The 16,425-nt window shown below is 38.5% G+C and overlaps 1 protein-coding gene across 6 annotated transcripts in view; it reads right to left on the bottom strand.

Annotated features, from left to right (window-relative positions):
• TNRC6B (trinucleotide repeat containing adaptor 6B) overlaps positions 1 to 16,425 on the bottom strand; it is a 132,225-nt gene that overhangs the window by 70,411 nt on the left and 45,389 nt on the right. Inside the window, exon 1 of one of the 6 annotated variants that reach the window (XM_021552721.3) lies at positions 11,309 to 11,670. The exons of the other annotated variants lie outside the window; for them this stretch is intronic. Within the exon in view, the coding sequence (XP_021408396.1) occupies positions 11,309 to 11,313 (5 nt within the window). The 5' untranslated portion in view covers positions 11,314 to 11,670. Of the gene's footprint in view, positions 1 to 11,308; positions 11,671 to 16,425 lie in introns of those variants that run through there. 6 annotated transcript variants of the gene reach the window in all.

Here is a 16,425-nt window from a genome sequence, read left to right as displayed (position 1 = left end):
CAAAGAAATAAATGCATAAAACTCACAGACTATAATCTTCAAAGAGTAACAGACATTCTTTACTTCTGAGTGGTTAGAAGTGTGCACTCTTTTCCAGCATCAGAAACTTTCCTAACAGAAATAGCTAAATCAGAAGAGCATTCAGCACACAGAGCTACCTAAGTTCACATCTTTCCAGTGATGAATGTAATTCTGACTTCTGCTGACAGAAGATCTAAAGACTCCTTTCTTTAATTAACAACCACCCCTTCCCACCTTACCAGCAATAAATGTCACAAGTGTGCAACACAGCAGTTTCCTTTTTTTAGACACTAGACAAAATCAGTGTATGATCATTACACAGTTGTAAGATACTCACTGTTCCATAAAACACTGCACTTCTAATTTAGTTAAACCTTCTCTCGATCCTCTTTGAGAAAGGTAGCTCTGCATAAAGACAGGTCAACTCTTTGCTGCTATATAAAGTTGAAGATTAAAATACATAAGCTGATGCGGGAGACTATTTCCTGCTGAAAGAAAAGCCCTTTAAACACTAGAACCTCAAATCTAATTTGTCAGCTTATTGATGCTTCCATGTGTGTTTGCCAGTGCAAATCATTTGTCTTTCTGTGAAGCCGCTGTTTTGGATAAATGGTTAATGCTACCTAGCAGAAAATTAGCATGACCTTATAGGAGAAGCAATACAGAATTCAGTCAAACATGTAAGCATTTAAAATTCCAAATTTTAGGTGAAAGACCAGACCTTTAGCTTTAATCAAATCTATCTGCTAAGCTGGAGATGCCAACTGGACTTATGGTTATCAGTAAATCTGACCTACACTTGACTCACCTAAATGGGGAAGTGCATAAAGTAAGAGTCACCCAACTTTTTCTTATGGTCTTTCTAAAGAATATAAGAGAAAAAAAAAATACATTTGGCTTCACTGGAAAAATTCTTAGTTAAACCAGCCCTTTATATGCTTACTCTTAACTAACACCTTGTTTTAACAAGAGAGCAGGGTAAACTGTATACAGCCACTGAAGCTATGCTACCAACTTAAATTAAGGGGTAACACAGCTCATAATGAAACAAGCTCATCTGGGTCTTCTACTCACCACTGCAGAATCTAGCCCATAATACTGTTACCGGTGATGACTGGGTAGCAACCCCAAACTCAGCAACTCATCACTACATGGTTACAGTATTTCTGAAAGACCTGCTGGGAAGAACTATACAGTTTACTTACAATATATTACCAACTGTAATAAGTGAATTAAAGCAAGAACTGCCAGAACAAAATCTACCTCTCTAGTGGTCCAGGCTTATGCAACAAACCTGACAAACCCAGTTCAAATGTCTTCTGAAGCCACAGCCAAAGGCAAGTGGGACTTGTAAACACTCAAACACCTGAAACTGTAAGGGAAACTCAAAGGATTTTCCATAGGCACTTGGTTGCTTATTGGGTTTAAACCATGACAGTGCATAAAAAAGGAGGGTGAAAAAAAAAGTAGACCACTGTAATACTCAAATTAATTATTCTGATTTTCATTAACTACCAGTGAAATTTTTAGATGCATCCTTGAAGGGCACACCACTGAAGAGTCAATTCTTCACAAAGAATGAGGCATAGCCACACTGCACACACCAGTGCTTCAATTCCTCAGGAGTGACATATTTTATTGTTAAGCTTTTGAAACTTGGACTTTTTTTAAAAACTATGTGGTGTTTTTGTTATTTTCAACAAACAAAATGGAACTTACTTCCTCGTAAGCAAACAAAAAACACCTCCGTTTTGTTTGGTTCTGTTTTTTTTTTTTTAGTTTGTATTCTCTGGCTAAGTTCCACACTCATAATTTAGGAAAATAACCTTACTATACATTTGCATAAAACATAAAGCCTCAGTTAGCAAGACACAGCACACAGATTAATAAAGGCACCCCATGTAAAAAACTCTACTTTGCCACCAGAGCTTGCTATTAATGACCTTTTACCTGGAAAAGAAGTCCCTTTTCCTGTGAAATGGACTTTAAAATCTCTGTCAAGATTTTTAGCAGCAAAGAAAAATAATCCATAAAGGTGATGTTCATTCTATAATATTTTATATCAAAGCCTTCTTCCTAAAGGGAGTTCCTGAAATAACCATAGCTGCCCATACATTCAAGAGAAGCTACTCCAAGCTTTTACTTCAGGAAGGAGGAAAATACCGGGCAGCAAACCTACAGCAGGCTCTTGCTTCTTTCATACTGCACTGAAGGATAACAATGTTTAAAGCCTCATTAAAAACTCCACAAGTGTTAAATACAGAATGTGAATTTCCGTTTAATAAACAGTCAATTTCAGGCAGACCGTCTCTGAACTAGGTTTTCACTTCTATTTTAAAACATCAAAGAAAATCAAATTTCAGGGCATTTTCTTTATGTCATTATTGTTTCTCAAGGTAGCATGCAGAGCAGTAGCTTTTAAGCCTGAATTCCTCTATACTCAGAAAAAGCCCTTAGTCTGACCTCAAGGCACTGCACTAGGATTTGTCACAATTTGTGACCCAGCTATGTTAATCACGCTCCTTGGCAAGTGGAAACCCACAACTGCTGAACCAACTTTTAACACCAAAGTTTTAGCACTTGAAAATTTGAGAAAGGTGAATTACACAATTCCATCTCTTTACCCACATTACGATTTCGGTTAAATCAGCCTTGTTCTCTTAAATCCATAAAGGAAAAAAAAAAAAAAAAGCATCATTCTGTTCACAATTCAATACAGCTGTGTATGACTGGCTTCAGCCCCAGGACACAAGCCAGGAACTTCTGAGTTTAAGTCTGGCTCTGCCTCTGACTTTCTGTGTGGCCTCTGGATTTCACTGCTGCTCCTCTAATGTGTGTACACTTACATACAGAAAGGCATTTGCTTCGTTTGTGCAGACTTTTACCAAACACAAAACTCAAACTGACTTTGAGAGCCATTTTTATTGTGTATTGAACACTTATGCCCTGCCAAGAAGTCCCTACCTGTCAGTTGATACGTGGTGGTTTTTAACTGTAGTAACTGCCAACATGCACTTAGTACATATATGCATACACACACCCATATCAGACACATGTGAATAGCAAAATATGTAGTAAGCTGGAAAGCAGACAATTATTTCAAAGTTTCTTAAGAAACAAGATGAAAAAATGAAATTGAGTTACATGCTATAATTCAACTTAAAATGAAGAGTTATCTGCAACCTTGTTCTTTTTAATGCACTGATCCAGTGATGAAGCCTGTTTTTAACAGCTTAGCATGAAACAAATACAGCAAGCAAAAATTATCACAACAACTAATATTTAGAATATCATCTTAACAACAGAACAATGGCCTAAGAATGCAAAGAGGAACAATCATTTAAGCTTAAACAAATTATCTAACACGAAATGAAGCATCATTTAAAAGGTAAGTTTTTAAAAAAAAAAGATCAGGAGAAGTTACATAAATTTAAGCTGACCCTAGAGGTGGCCAGTCCATGGTAGGACAGTTTCACTTCACATTACCTGGACTGAGGCAGAACATTACAGAGACTGACACAGCCAACCTCAGCTTTTTCTGAACATGAAACAGCCAAACACAGCTCATCATCTTTAAAACAGTCACCATTAAATTCACATCTGAGAAAAAATCTTGTCCCCAAAACTTTATCAAGACAGGCTAACTTTCCAAAAAATTAACCTGTTTGGTTTTTAATAGGCCAACTGCGGCAAGATTGCTTAAAGAACTCTGCAACTGAAGCTTTAGGGTACATTAGGCTGCAAAAGTAAATTCTAGACTCTCAAAGTTTAGTTTTTGTCTGCTTTTGCCTTTTTCATCTTGTTATACCTAAAATCTAGTAAAACCGCACTTCCTAGTTTTCCTGTGTCAGGATATATATTTTATTTATAGTAACTGGCAAATGTAGAGCAACACTATCTCCTAACTAACAACACAGCATAGTTAATTTGATGTAGAATAATGTGTTATTTTGTGATAAAAACAGTCACTCAAGGAGTTCATCAGAAGTCACCATTCCAGAACAGCTACGATGCAAGATGAGGTGGTTAAATGCAAATTCAGATTTGCACAAGAAGACTAAACTGGTTCCAACAGCTAAAAAATTATCTGCATGTAAAACTTAGCATTCTCCCACCCCGGATCACTTACTAAGCCCTCCTCCTATAATTCAGAGACTTTAAAAACATATTTTCCAATTAAGGAAAGTTAGGTCAGACACCTTATTGAAGAAGTACATGTAACCAAACTTACTAGGAAGACTTACTGTCCACCCAGATGATATTTTGTTTATAGTTTCCCACACCACCATCAGTGTGTTTCCATCAGAAAAGCAGTCACGAATGGTAGAGCAAGGCCAGCGTACTGGTTAGCAAGTGCTCCTGCCCAGATGATCTAGAACTGCTCTGAACAGAATTACAGGACACAGGCAAAGACAAAACCAAACAAAAATAACCCTAATGCTTTGTACTCTTTCTCTCAGTATTGCTTGGTTGATATGCATCAAGCAGATAATGTAAACATTACCTGCAAAGGAACAGAAATTTTGACTCTGTAACCCAAGACTATTTAATTTAAAATTCCCATTAATATTGCTACAACTGACTTCTGTAGCAGCTGGAACCTATTTTTATAGCAGGCTGAAAAAAGCTTTTGGGGTTTTACCTCAGGTTAACCAAGCATTTTTAGAGGCAATTTGAACCTAGCCCACATTTAGATTCCAACCAGTGCACATGAACGTGTAATGACATCCACAAAGAAAAACAGAGCTAGATATAAAATTACATATATAAAACCTCAACAGGACATCCTCTATTTTCATGTAACATATTTTTAACCAGTTTTAAATGCATTATTTTGTATTTTTCATATATTTATCATAGAAGACCCCTTGACTAAAACAGTGAGGTAATAACACTAATAGTACCCAAGTAAAATCTAACAAAAAAAAGGAAAGATTTATATAGTCTTAACTAGGATATAGAAGAATTTGTTTTTAAAAATTCACAAAGGAATGAAACAATCTACTCTTTTCTGCTTCACAGAACAACTGGTTTTCAGTTTACACAGGAATAAGCTAGGAAAAAAAACATGTGCTAAATTTCAGTACCTTCTGTCCTCTCTTCCCCTGCATATAGAAGGTAGCCATTTTCACTTTTATTGTTCTCAAACTCTCTCCAAGTAAGAAGGAGAACAGCCTGAAAAGCATCTAGCATGAGCTACCAGATTGGGATTTCCAACCATTGTACCAAAATTCACTTGTATGTTGTGATCAAATCATTCTCCCTATGAACTGCTCAGCAAAAAACTGAGCACAAACATGCTGTATATTTAGCAGGCAAAGTGATGTATCAGAATATTTCAGTTTCACTTTAGTTGACAAAGTTCTCTGTAGTAGCCAACCTCTTGCTAAATAAAGCTGTTTTGTAGTCAAGTATATCTAGAGTACCAACACAGAATTAGAACCATGTGCAGTAAATCAGACTCTGAACCCGGCATGATTGCTTAAGCAAAATTATATACAATTAAAAATATAAATACTAATACAGAAGCTGCAACAAGAGTGAGAACGCTGCTACATTAGCACCCTAATATTAAGTTGCAATGTCTTCTACTGCGAACACTAAAATTCAAACCAGGGGAAAAAAAGTGGAAGAAAATACTGAAGACTTATTTTAAGGAAGGTTTAAGCGACACAGGACACTGCATCCTGGAAAACTGGATAGCTCAGGCACAACCAAGTTCACAAAGATGCAATGAACCAGAATGACAACACATTTGTGTATATTTGCCACAGAGCACATGTAAAATGGGACAATTAAGCTCGACTCTAATTAATGGTTAAGTGGCATTAACAGATTATACATTTAACCTTTCCTATTTTCATACAGGTCAACTAGCTCAAAAAACCCAGAATCTACAAAAGCCATTTTAAAAACCCCAATTCCAGCAGTTTCACTGCAGCTTAGGTTTTGCCATTTTCCTATGTACACAGAGGCTGTGCCCAACAGCCACTGCGATTACAAGTGGACAGCAGATTTATTATGTTATTCAGCAAATGCTGAGCTTAAAAAGGGGGAAAAACCCACTGAGAATACCAGAAGTAATTTTTCCCATTGTTTTATTTTTTAAATAAATACTTCTTCTCTGATTCAGAAATTAAGGCAATATTCTGCTTTAGTTCAAAATGGTTCAGCTGCTATACTCAGACCTGTACTTGAGGAAGCCTTAAATCTGCATCTGCTAAGCACACTGGGAAAGATGAGCATGCTTCCCTTACACTTTTAACATACACAGTTTGGTTTCATGTAATTTTAAGGAACTAAAAATGAATGGTCATCTTGATTTTAAAAATTTCATGTCTTTCTGCTTTTTATTTGCTGAAGTAACTATGCTATCCAAAGCACATCCAACTACGATGGAGCTCTGTCAAAATGATGGTCTTCTGACACAAATTAGGCAACTACTTCTTTGTTTGCAGAGAATGTATCTATAAAAAATAAACATTAAAAATTGACGTATTTTTTTCATGAGACTACCTCCTATTTCTTGCTGCTCTTATTGGAGCTACCTCAAAATTTGCTGATCTCCCCCACTGCTAAAATGTAGCCTCATACATCCCATCCTAAGAGAAGAACTCCCCTGCTGGCATGAAATCAAACACAATTGCATCTTGATGCCTTGTTTCAGTTTTGCTGTAGTAAATTCCAAGGTCACATTTCACTTTTAAGAGTCTCAATTTAACACATGTTTTTATTAATATAAACATGCTTTATACTTTTATGCATTTTTCCATCTATCAGTGTCAAGGTATTTTTAGATTATTTTCTCTGACTAACATATACATACATCCATTTAATTGAGTTCAGACGCAAATGGTAGCACTGTAAGGAACAGTAGTCAACTTTCATTCTTACTAACTGTGTTTTTTAACAAAACTGCCCTCACTAGTTTATCTGTAGCTGTATTAGCACACATTTTTTCATGGTGTTTAACCTGCTTTGTTTTGTTCTGCCTTTGAAGTACATCTCGTGTTTTATTAATCTATCTTCTCTGAAGTACCTGAAAAACTCCACGGGTTGTATCTTGTATTACGATTTCCTACTTGACTAAAGAGGCTAATTAAAAGTAGTCCTTAAAGTACAATATTTTGAATGAGAGGTCTTTCAATTTACTAATGCTATAACAACCAAATATCACATCAGCCAGTTCTTAAGGCACAACTTCTCAGAAATTATTACAAAATAGACAATTGTAGTAACAGCAGGGCATTTAATCCCTAAGCTATAATGCCAGCATACCGTATACAGACAGGAAAACAGTCTTCAAAATGACAATATCCATTAACTCTAGGAATTCCTTTCAGAAGTGTGTTGATGGCACAAAAAACAATGAAAAACCAACAAAAAACAGACAAAAAAATTATCAGGGCTTACTTATATTCATGCTGCTCCCAGAACATATGTTCTGTCTCAGCAAGAAGAAAACCCCAAACCCACCAAAATAAAACCCCAACCAAACAAAAACAAAACACAAAACTGCCTGCTGTGTTTTTTAGTAGGAAGCCAATGTGTCAAGGAGAACTTAAGCAGTGACAAGTGTTAAATGTACAGCTGTGGAGTTGGAATTCACCACAAATACAGAAAGGCACCATTCCTCCTGTGTTCTGAAGAGCAATTATAGCACCATCACAACAACAAAATAGAAATATTCCCAATATATAGTATTTACCTCCATGATAGCTCCGCATTTGCCATTAATGCTGAAATGGCCAAAAACGGTTATCTTGACACCCAACTTTAAGCAACTTCTTTGTTCAATATTTGAAATATAGCACATGCAATCATATAATGTAAGATTGCTAATGCTAGCATTACATTAGCAACTAAAGATTTCAGAAGAAATACATCTTTGTATCAATCTAACCTGAATTTTACACCATTAATTCTGGAGCAATAATGTTAGCCCAATATTTAAAGTTTAGCTACCTGAAATCTAAGGTAACGAAATTAGAACCTTGATATATCTGATTCCCTTGACAGGACATGAAATACAGGTCCTTGGAGCTAAACATCCTATGTATCTTATTTTCTTGCCTCAAATCTTGAGTTGTTTAAACAGGAAACCAATACTTAACATGGTGAAGCAGCTCTTAGGAAGGCCATAGATGGTTTCCTAATCAATTAAAGCAAAAAAACGCTGAAACTTTTCAGTTATGAACTACCACCAACTGAAGAGAGTACCAAGGGTGCAGCTTCCAAGAAATGTTGTTCAAAATAAACTATAAATTAAACTTATTCACCTTCCACCCTGATCCAAAAGGAATGTAGATCCATAATGACCAGAATTAAAGAATTTTGTTTCAGGATTAAAGACAAGTTTCTAAAGGGGTACTAGGAAACTTGTGGATAAAAATTCTCTTCCAGAAATACTCTCTTTCTATGGATTTTTTTCCTCATAGATTTGACACTTTCTCTTCTACTAAGCCACTTATTACTAGGTAAGAAACAAAAATCTTAGAAAGGTTAAGTTCAGCTGAAATCAGCTGGCAAAGACTGCATGATCTTACAAAGTTTCTTTTTCTTCCTTCTCAGCAGGAGAGAAAGAGGCTAAAAGAAAAGCAACTGAAACGAAGCATACTTATCTTTCAGTCACTTGTTTTCCCTGAATTTTTCCCATTAGAATTGTAGACTCCTGTATATTGAAGCTCAATGGTAGTAGGGCTTTTCTTGTCAATTATTTCTCAAGAATCTCTTAGATGTAGTGCAAAAATCTCCAGGGGCTCTGCTGACTACAGACTTCACTGTAGCTTTCAACCCTCTAAAACAGTCTGCTTTGGAAAGGGAGTGATTACTGTAGATAACAACAACGATTGACATGCAAATGCAAACAGAAAAAATTAATAAAGCTTCTGAACTCAGCATCGTCACTGCAAACTGAAGGAAGGAAGGAAGGAAACTTCCCCTGCCCCCATGCTTCAAACTGATCTCGAAATTGCAACTCAAGTCAGGTCTCTCAAATTTAAGTGTTTTGTTCCGGCTGTACTGCAGAATGCACTGAATACAAACAACGTTATGAATTGCCCAGATTCACAATTAAAATCCTATGGCTGCACAGACTGCACAGTACTCATCACAGCCCTCAGTGAGATCTGAAGGGTCAAAAGCATATTTATAAGAGGAATTATTTTAATTGGTCTTTCCTATTCACAATTACAGTCTCACAAAGCTGCTCAAATATTTGACTTAGACTCCTTACTGGAATGATTTCTATTATTCTCAATAGCTGCCTTTTGTCTAACGCACAACAGCTTCTGTAGCTAGGAGCAGTAGCAGTTACTGGAAGCCACCCTGTATTCCATCACCTTAACCATCAAACTACATGTGCAAACATCTACACATGCTGCAAGCGTGTAACGTAGGCAGTAAGGCATGAAGGCAAAAAAATACACAGAAAAGGTAAGTACTGTTCTGCAGTGCAGAGTCTGGGAAGACTACATCCTACAATACTGCCAGCTTAGGACACAGCTTGGGTTTCCTTTACTTGCTCAGTTCACACATCCCGTTCTACAGCACTTATCACATATACTGCAGTAGCTGATGGTTTTGTCCAGTAAGCACCAAATCTGAGAATATTCCTACTTTAGACTGCATTTGAAAACAGTTCTAATATCTAACTATTGTCAATCAACAAGTAGATCCAGCATATTCTGACTACATCTCCACTGAGCCCAAGAAGGTTTTGAATAACAAAAGCCATCAGGGTACATCATGTCAAAGACACAGAACGTTTTTATAGCATTTCCTCAGATACCTGCCAGTAACATGAGAGGGCAATCTATTAACTTCATTAACCCTAAGCAAAGGGCATGCATTACTTCATGTATTAACTGGGTTATCCATTACTATTAAATGTTTAATGACCAAATTACCAGCAAAATACACTACACAAAATTTGAGCAGAACTCTCTTTTACTGGTTTCCTCTAATTTAAAATTTTAAAAAAGAAAGCTCCAAAGACACCATCTCTTAATTTCCATGAGAAACAACACACTGCATTGAATTATTCTGAATATTTGCTAGCCAGTGCAGCAAAAAAAGTCCCAATATGTACAACACTATAACGACAACAGCCAGACAGATTTCAATAAGCTTACTGAAATCTATCTCCTCCATTTGTGTTTAACTGTATGCATGTAAGGCCACAAAGAAATAATATGAGCCATCTTGTAGGTTTACAAAGTTTATCTGCTAACCACAATCATTACACTACTACACTTCAATGTGGAGTATATTCACAGGATTATTTGCAGAATTATCTGCTGCTTACATGTTCAGCTACAAAAAAAAAAAAAAAAAAAAAAAAAAAATTAAAAAATTACAATGCAATGCCTGTGAGGAAGGGGTGAAGTAAAATGTATACCACCAGAGAAATTTTTTCATTTAACCCCACAGAAAGGAGCATTACATCACACTCTTACAATGCGGGAGGAGGGGCCTGTTCTCAGAAAGCAAGCTCCAGCTATTTCCCTTTAATTTTCTGCTTGGTTCTGGAGGGAGTTGCAAAAATAACTCGGATTTAAATTTTTAGCAACACAGAAGGCTGAGGAGAAAAAAAAAAAAGGCGAGAAAGCGCAGCCCTTTGCCTACATTTACTAAGGTGGGGATGAACGCCTGCTCGCCGTAGAACACAAAAAGCCGGCCGTGGCCAGCATCCCGCACATTCCTGAATACCTGGCGCACGCCGGATGGGCCGCCAGCCCCGGGCGAGCCCGCGCGGGAGCCCCGCGGCAGCGCCGGGCCCGGCCGGAGCCCCCGGCGCTCCCCGCGGCGGCTCCGTCCCCGCTCCCGGGGAAGGCACGGCCCCGGCCGGCCCCGCTCCGACCCCGCAGCAGAAAGAATGCCAGCCCGGTTTCATACATGCAAATTTTTGCAGCAGATTTAAGAGCTCCGGGTGCTGTGAGGAAGAAATCTCTCTTTAAAAGGCCTCTATTTAAATAAAACAAGATTTTCAGCACTGTCTTGTACTTCACCGGCTCGAAAAATACAAACGATCTTCTGTAATTTGCCTAGGTGTTTTAAATTACAAATATCTTCCAAATCCACGCCACACTTGTACGGAGAGCTTCTTCTAAAGAAACCCAAAAAATCCACTTAAAAGTGCCGTACACGTACAAGCAGACAAGATCTGAAGCAAGTCTTTGTGCTAGAAAAGACACCTCTGCCAAACCACGGATGGAAACGGTCAGCTCAGGCTCTCAAAGAAATCAACTGATAGGTAAAAACAATAAAACATAAACGTACCACTAACCTCATAAAGTGCAGCAGTGCTTAAATCCAGCGAGTTGAGGCATACAAGGTAGAAATGGAAATGAAAAAAGAAAAAAAAATCCAAAAATGGTTTTGTGTTTTTGCTTTTTTTTTTTGTTTAGGTTTTTTTTTCTTTTTTGTTATTTTTTTTTTCTTTTGCTCTCTCTTTTTTTTAATTTCAAACGTTCAGAACCCAGCAGACGGTCCGTCGGCCATTTTGGCTGCGCTCCCTCGCTCTCTCCTCTCGCTCCCTCCCTCTCGCTCCCTCTTGCTCTCTCTAAAGGAAGCAGCTTTTTTGTGACCTTCAAATACGGGCGGCTCACGTGACCCCGCGCGCGCTGTCACTCACCGCCCGGCCCGCCCCGCGCCTTAAAGGGACAGCGCCCTGCCCGCAGCGGGGCGGCTTCTCCCGCCGAGCCCCGCGCCCCGCCGGGCAGAGGCGAGGCATAGGGAAGGGTACAGTGGGGAGCTCCGAGAGCACGGAGGGCGGTGCAGATGGAGCTTCTTCCTTTAAAACCGGCTAAAAAGACAGCAGCCAATTATGCTAATTCCACATTAGGGCTGCAGAGCCCACAAGCGGCGAATGGTGAACGTTAAGTCCCTCCAGCCACACGCGCTGTTCTGCGGTGCACCGGGAACACCGACCCCAGCGCTCGCTTGGAGGAACCCCCATTTTAAGCACAACGCCCTCCTGACTAAAGGACAAGAGGTTCATGCTCAGACCAAAGTTAATCCAGGCTCTAACCAGACTGCCCACACGACACACACGCATGCATAAACCCGAGATCAAGGTCCAAACACGGAACACCCGCAGGACAGCAGAGCAAACTCGGTCTCTCCGGCTGCCTTGCCTGCTTTAAGTCTCAGGCTGCAACTCGGCCATTAGGCAGTCTACACAGTCTCTTCCCAACAATTTCCACAGAAAACCACTCTTAACAGCGACTGAAACAGAGAACCCCACCATCCTGTAACATTAAAAAAAAAAAAAAAAAATCAGCGGGAGGTTTCCAGATGTTACTCTGAATGTGCAGAAACAGTAAAGATCCTGCTGTGAGGAGACTTGCTCCTGAGTCATTCCAACAGGGGTAGGAAATGCTGGAGCTGACAATGTAATGGAACCGTGCCTGGGGAGGGAACTCACAGCTCACTCGGGAAGCTCTTGGGAGAACCTCAGGATCGAACCCTTAACATATACAAGTTTTTAATTCTGTACAGTTCTGCAATGTAACAATGAAGAAAGTAAAAAAGCCAAAACACACCTGAACACCAGAAGAACTGTAAACATGTACACCTTCGTATAGACTTCGTGTCTGGCTGTGTGCAGATTGCTTTAAATATGATACAGCAAGTATATTGGAATACCGACATCTCAGACCTACAGTTACATTGCTGCTGTGTTTACACTAACTTCTACTGAATCATTCTCTGTAAAATTAGCCAAAGATTAAGTGCTGCTAAATCCTTTAGACATAAAACCACTGATCAAGTGTGAGCCTAAGTCTGGCAAGTGGGTCTACTCTGAACCTCATGATTTAATGGGTCTCCCTTACCCTCTGCATGCTTACTTTTTTTTTTTTTTTAATGTGTTTCCAGTCCCTGTACAAATTTCTTCAATTTGATTATCATCTGATTTTCCTTGCTATGCTTCATCCAGGTAGTAAGCAATATTCTGAGTTGGAGGGAAAAAAATCCAACTCCTGCCCCTGCACAAGCCACCCTAAGAATCACACCATGTGCCCGAGAGCATTATCCAAACACATCTTGAACTCTGTCACAGACATGGTGCTTTTGCCAATAATTTTGACAGGAATTCTTTAAGCATCTAAATCACTCATTCACGACAATACCATGGAATGAATCCAGCTTGGAGATCCATGGGAGGGCACTCCAAAGGAATTAATTTGAAGAGGGCAGAAGCTGCACATCTTATGAATGAGACTAAAAATCATTAGTATGTATTATCATAGAACATAAGCCACTGGCCCCTGCAGGAGGCCATAAAAGGCTAGTGTGGCTCTGGTTCTGACATGTTTTCCTCCCATCCTCATAATAAGGTACAGAAACTCAAACGGGGATTTTGCCACTGACAGGATTTCTTAACAGGACTACAGTCTGCACTGTAACCATCTGTCTCTGCAGACTCAAGAAACTCTGGCAATAGCTAATGTGAGTTGCATTTTGGGATACTTAATGAAATAGAAGCAGCTGGATATAACTGCTCAGGTTGCTCTGCCTAAACCAGAGCAGAGAATTGCCCTGCTGGATGTAGCAGATTGGAGTGTTTTGTGGCCAGTCTAATCCAAACATAGCAATTTAGGAAATGTGGTGAAAACCCAGGGAACATCTTATTTGTAGCAAAACCCAAAGAGAACACCACAATCGCTCTGAATTCCTAATGACAAAATCCAAACCAACTGCTAGGCATCCGATTCACACACTTTCATAAAAGCAAATGTAAATGCCTATCTATGAAACAGCTACCCCCTCCTGAAAAAAATACATAAAGTACTGCAGCTATATGTTCTGTGCATGCTCACACTGAGTATGACAGTATACATTAAGCTGCAGAATATTTTAATCTCTCTCAAAAGCCAAATTGTTTTACTGAAACCTATAAATCCTCTTAACTTCATTAGGGTTTGACAACTATCCATTCTGAAGTACTGGAAGCCTTTACTTCAAGGAGCTGATAATACTGTGATGACTTTCAGAAGCAAGCACTCACTTGAGTTGCTATGTATACAAGTTGAAATAATTGCTATAAAATTTCACCTTGTCAGTGTTCTATTGACAAAGCTTTTTTAATCAGAAAGTAAGCAAATTTTCAGTGAACCAAAAATATTTAGAGAGGACAGTATGGGTAATTCTTAAATAACTGTAGCTTTAACTGAAAATTTTCCACTAAACTACCATTTCAAAGGCATCAATTCTTTACCTATTCTTGTTGTCATACTGATTAAGATGGCTAACAAAAAGTTTTGGGGTTTTTGTTTGATTTGGGAGTTTTGTTGAGTTTTGTTTGTTATGCAGCACAGTAGTTCAGGAAACAATGGAATAGAGCATAAAAATACACAGCATATCTAAAACATGCACATTCCTTTTCAGAGGGCAGTTGTATTTCAAAAACCTAACCATTAATTATTCTGATGCCAACAGGCTGTTAATAGCCAGTGTTAATAGGCTATTAGAAATTGTGAATTATGTTAGCCTTGTTATGTGCTACTAACTTATCTGATTACAAACAGTTTATTTCTAAGCTTCTTCCATCTGAGGATCATAAAGCACTTTAAAATCTTTAATGAAGCCTCACAGTGCTCCTATGAGGACAGTATCCAGTATGAGCAGACATACACATGCACATTAAGAGAGGTGCTTACAATTATGGATTCCTCGCACTAGTATCTCAACTGAGACAGGAGAGGAATAGGGTTTTTCATTCATATTAAGCTGTATTGTGGTTCTAGTAAGAGCTCATTCTTTTTGAGGACCTACCAATAAGAATCAAGAAATTAGGCTTCAATATTATGTACGCAGACATGCTCCAGTGACCACTGGAACTGAGGTATACACACCCTCCAGCTGTCATCTCAAAAAGGAGATGTAGTCTGTCTGACCTGTAGATCTTTACTCAGATTTAAAAGGATCTGAATTCATCCCAGTCCATATGCAAAACTCCCTCTTTCATGAGCTGGCATTTTGTTTGGGCTCAAAGTCCTACAGTTTCATGTCATATCTTACTCTGAAGGCTGCACCCTCATCATCCCAACACTGGACCCCACCCACTGGGCTTTCTATACTATCTATACACCCATGGCAATAAATATAAGACTTGTTTTTTCCCCCAGAAAGTTCTTCATGGCTGATACTATGACAGTGGAAAAGTCAGTCTCGTAGTAACACAGCTCATCAGCAGAAACCTCAAATATTAACAAGCTTCTCATAGTATGAATGCCTTGTCACCAACTGTCCTTTATACTGTTGTGGAAGTTTGCCTCCTGAAATATTAGAGGAAAAAAAGGCAGATTTTATTGCCAAAGTGAACTGAAGCCTACATGTCCTCTACCCTACTGCAGCTTATCAGTTAAGAGTTCCCCAGATCTCCCTCTCCCAACCCCAGAACTGTGGTGCAGTAAGACATGCAAGATAACTGAAAGCAGGTTACTCACCAGTTCCCCAACCAGTCCCCAGCAGTGCAACTGCCCGGGATTACAATCCCACCAAGCATGACTCTTCAAGTCAAAAGGGATCAGAAAAGTGCCTTTCTTGAGATTAGGCTAAAAACATAACTCAGGGTTGGAACATGTATGCAAGGACTGTGTTTCATAATTTCACAATTTCTAATAATAAAGAGCAAGCAGAGAACCCCATAAATGAAGAAGTAGAATTAAAAGTCTTAACTTTTCATTGGGTGCTCTTAAAACCACCATATGGTTTATGGGGAAACTATTTTTTCTAATAGAAACAGTCTCAGTCCTGGATAATGGATGGTTCAGATCATTTATAAATTATTTTCTCTGAATAGAAATAGATGCTGAGGCCAAACACTTATGAAAATTGAAGATGATAGCTAATTCTGGCTGCACCAACGTATTTTTTTTAGACTTCACAGCAATTTCACCTAAGCCATTGTGCAAGAGTGATGACCACTTTTACAGGAGTGCAAAACTTTCAAGTGTTCAAACATTTTTCAAGGACAAAACACTCACTCTAAGGAAAACTAGGGTTTTTTTAGGGGTCCTCTCCTTCCAACTTAGTAAATAGCAAGATATTTTATGCTGCAGAATTGTGAACACCAAGCTGGTAGTGGTTTTAATGATAGTAATCAAAAGTATAATGTAAATAGTTTCTTCAGAGAAAAATATCATGACTAAAAGCATCCAACTAAGGAAAAGCTTGCTTGATTTCTGAAAATATTACACCCCTGAAAATATTACAGGTTTGCATCCCTTACACAAAGGCACCTATCAACACATTTTAGGAATTATTATTATTATTATTATTCAAAACTCACATTGCAGCACTGCTTTGTAGTCACACTAAGCTCAGACCTCATTCATATTTTGCCAGGAAGAAAGAATACAAGGTCTGAAAACTTCAGTTTAAGAATGACACATGACT

This window comes from Lonchura striata, chromosome 5 (assembly GCF_046129695.1).
Source record: "Lonchura striata isolate bLonStr1 chromosome 5, bLonStr1.mat, whole genome shotgun sequence".
Classification (NCBI taxonomy): Eukaryota; Metazoa; Chordata; class Aves; order Passeriformes; family Estrildidae; genus Lonchura; species Lonchura striata.
This window is presented reverse-complemented; position numbering and strand designations above follow the sequence as displayed.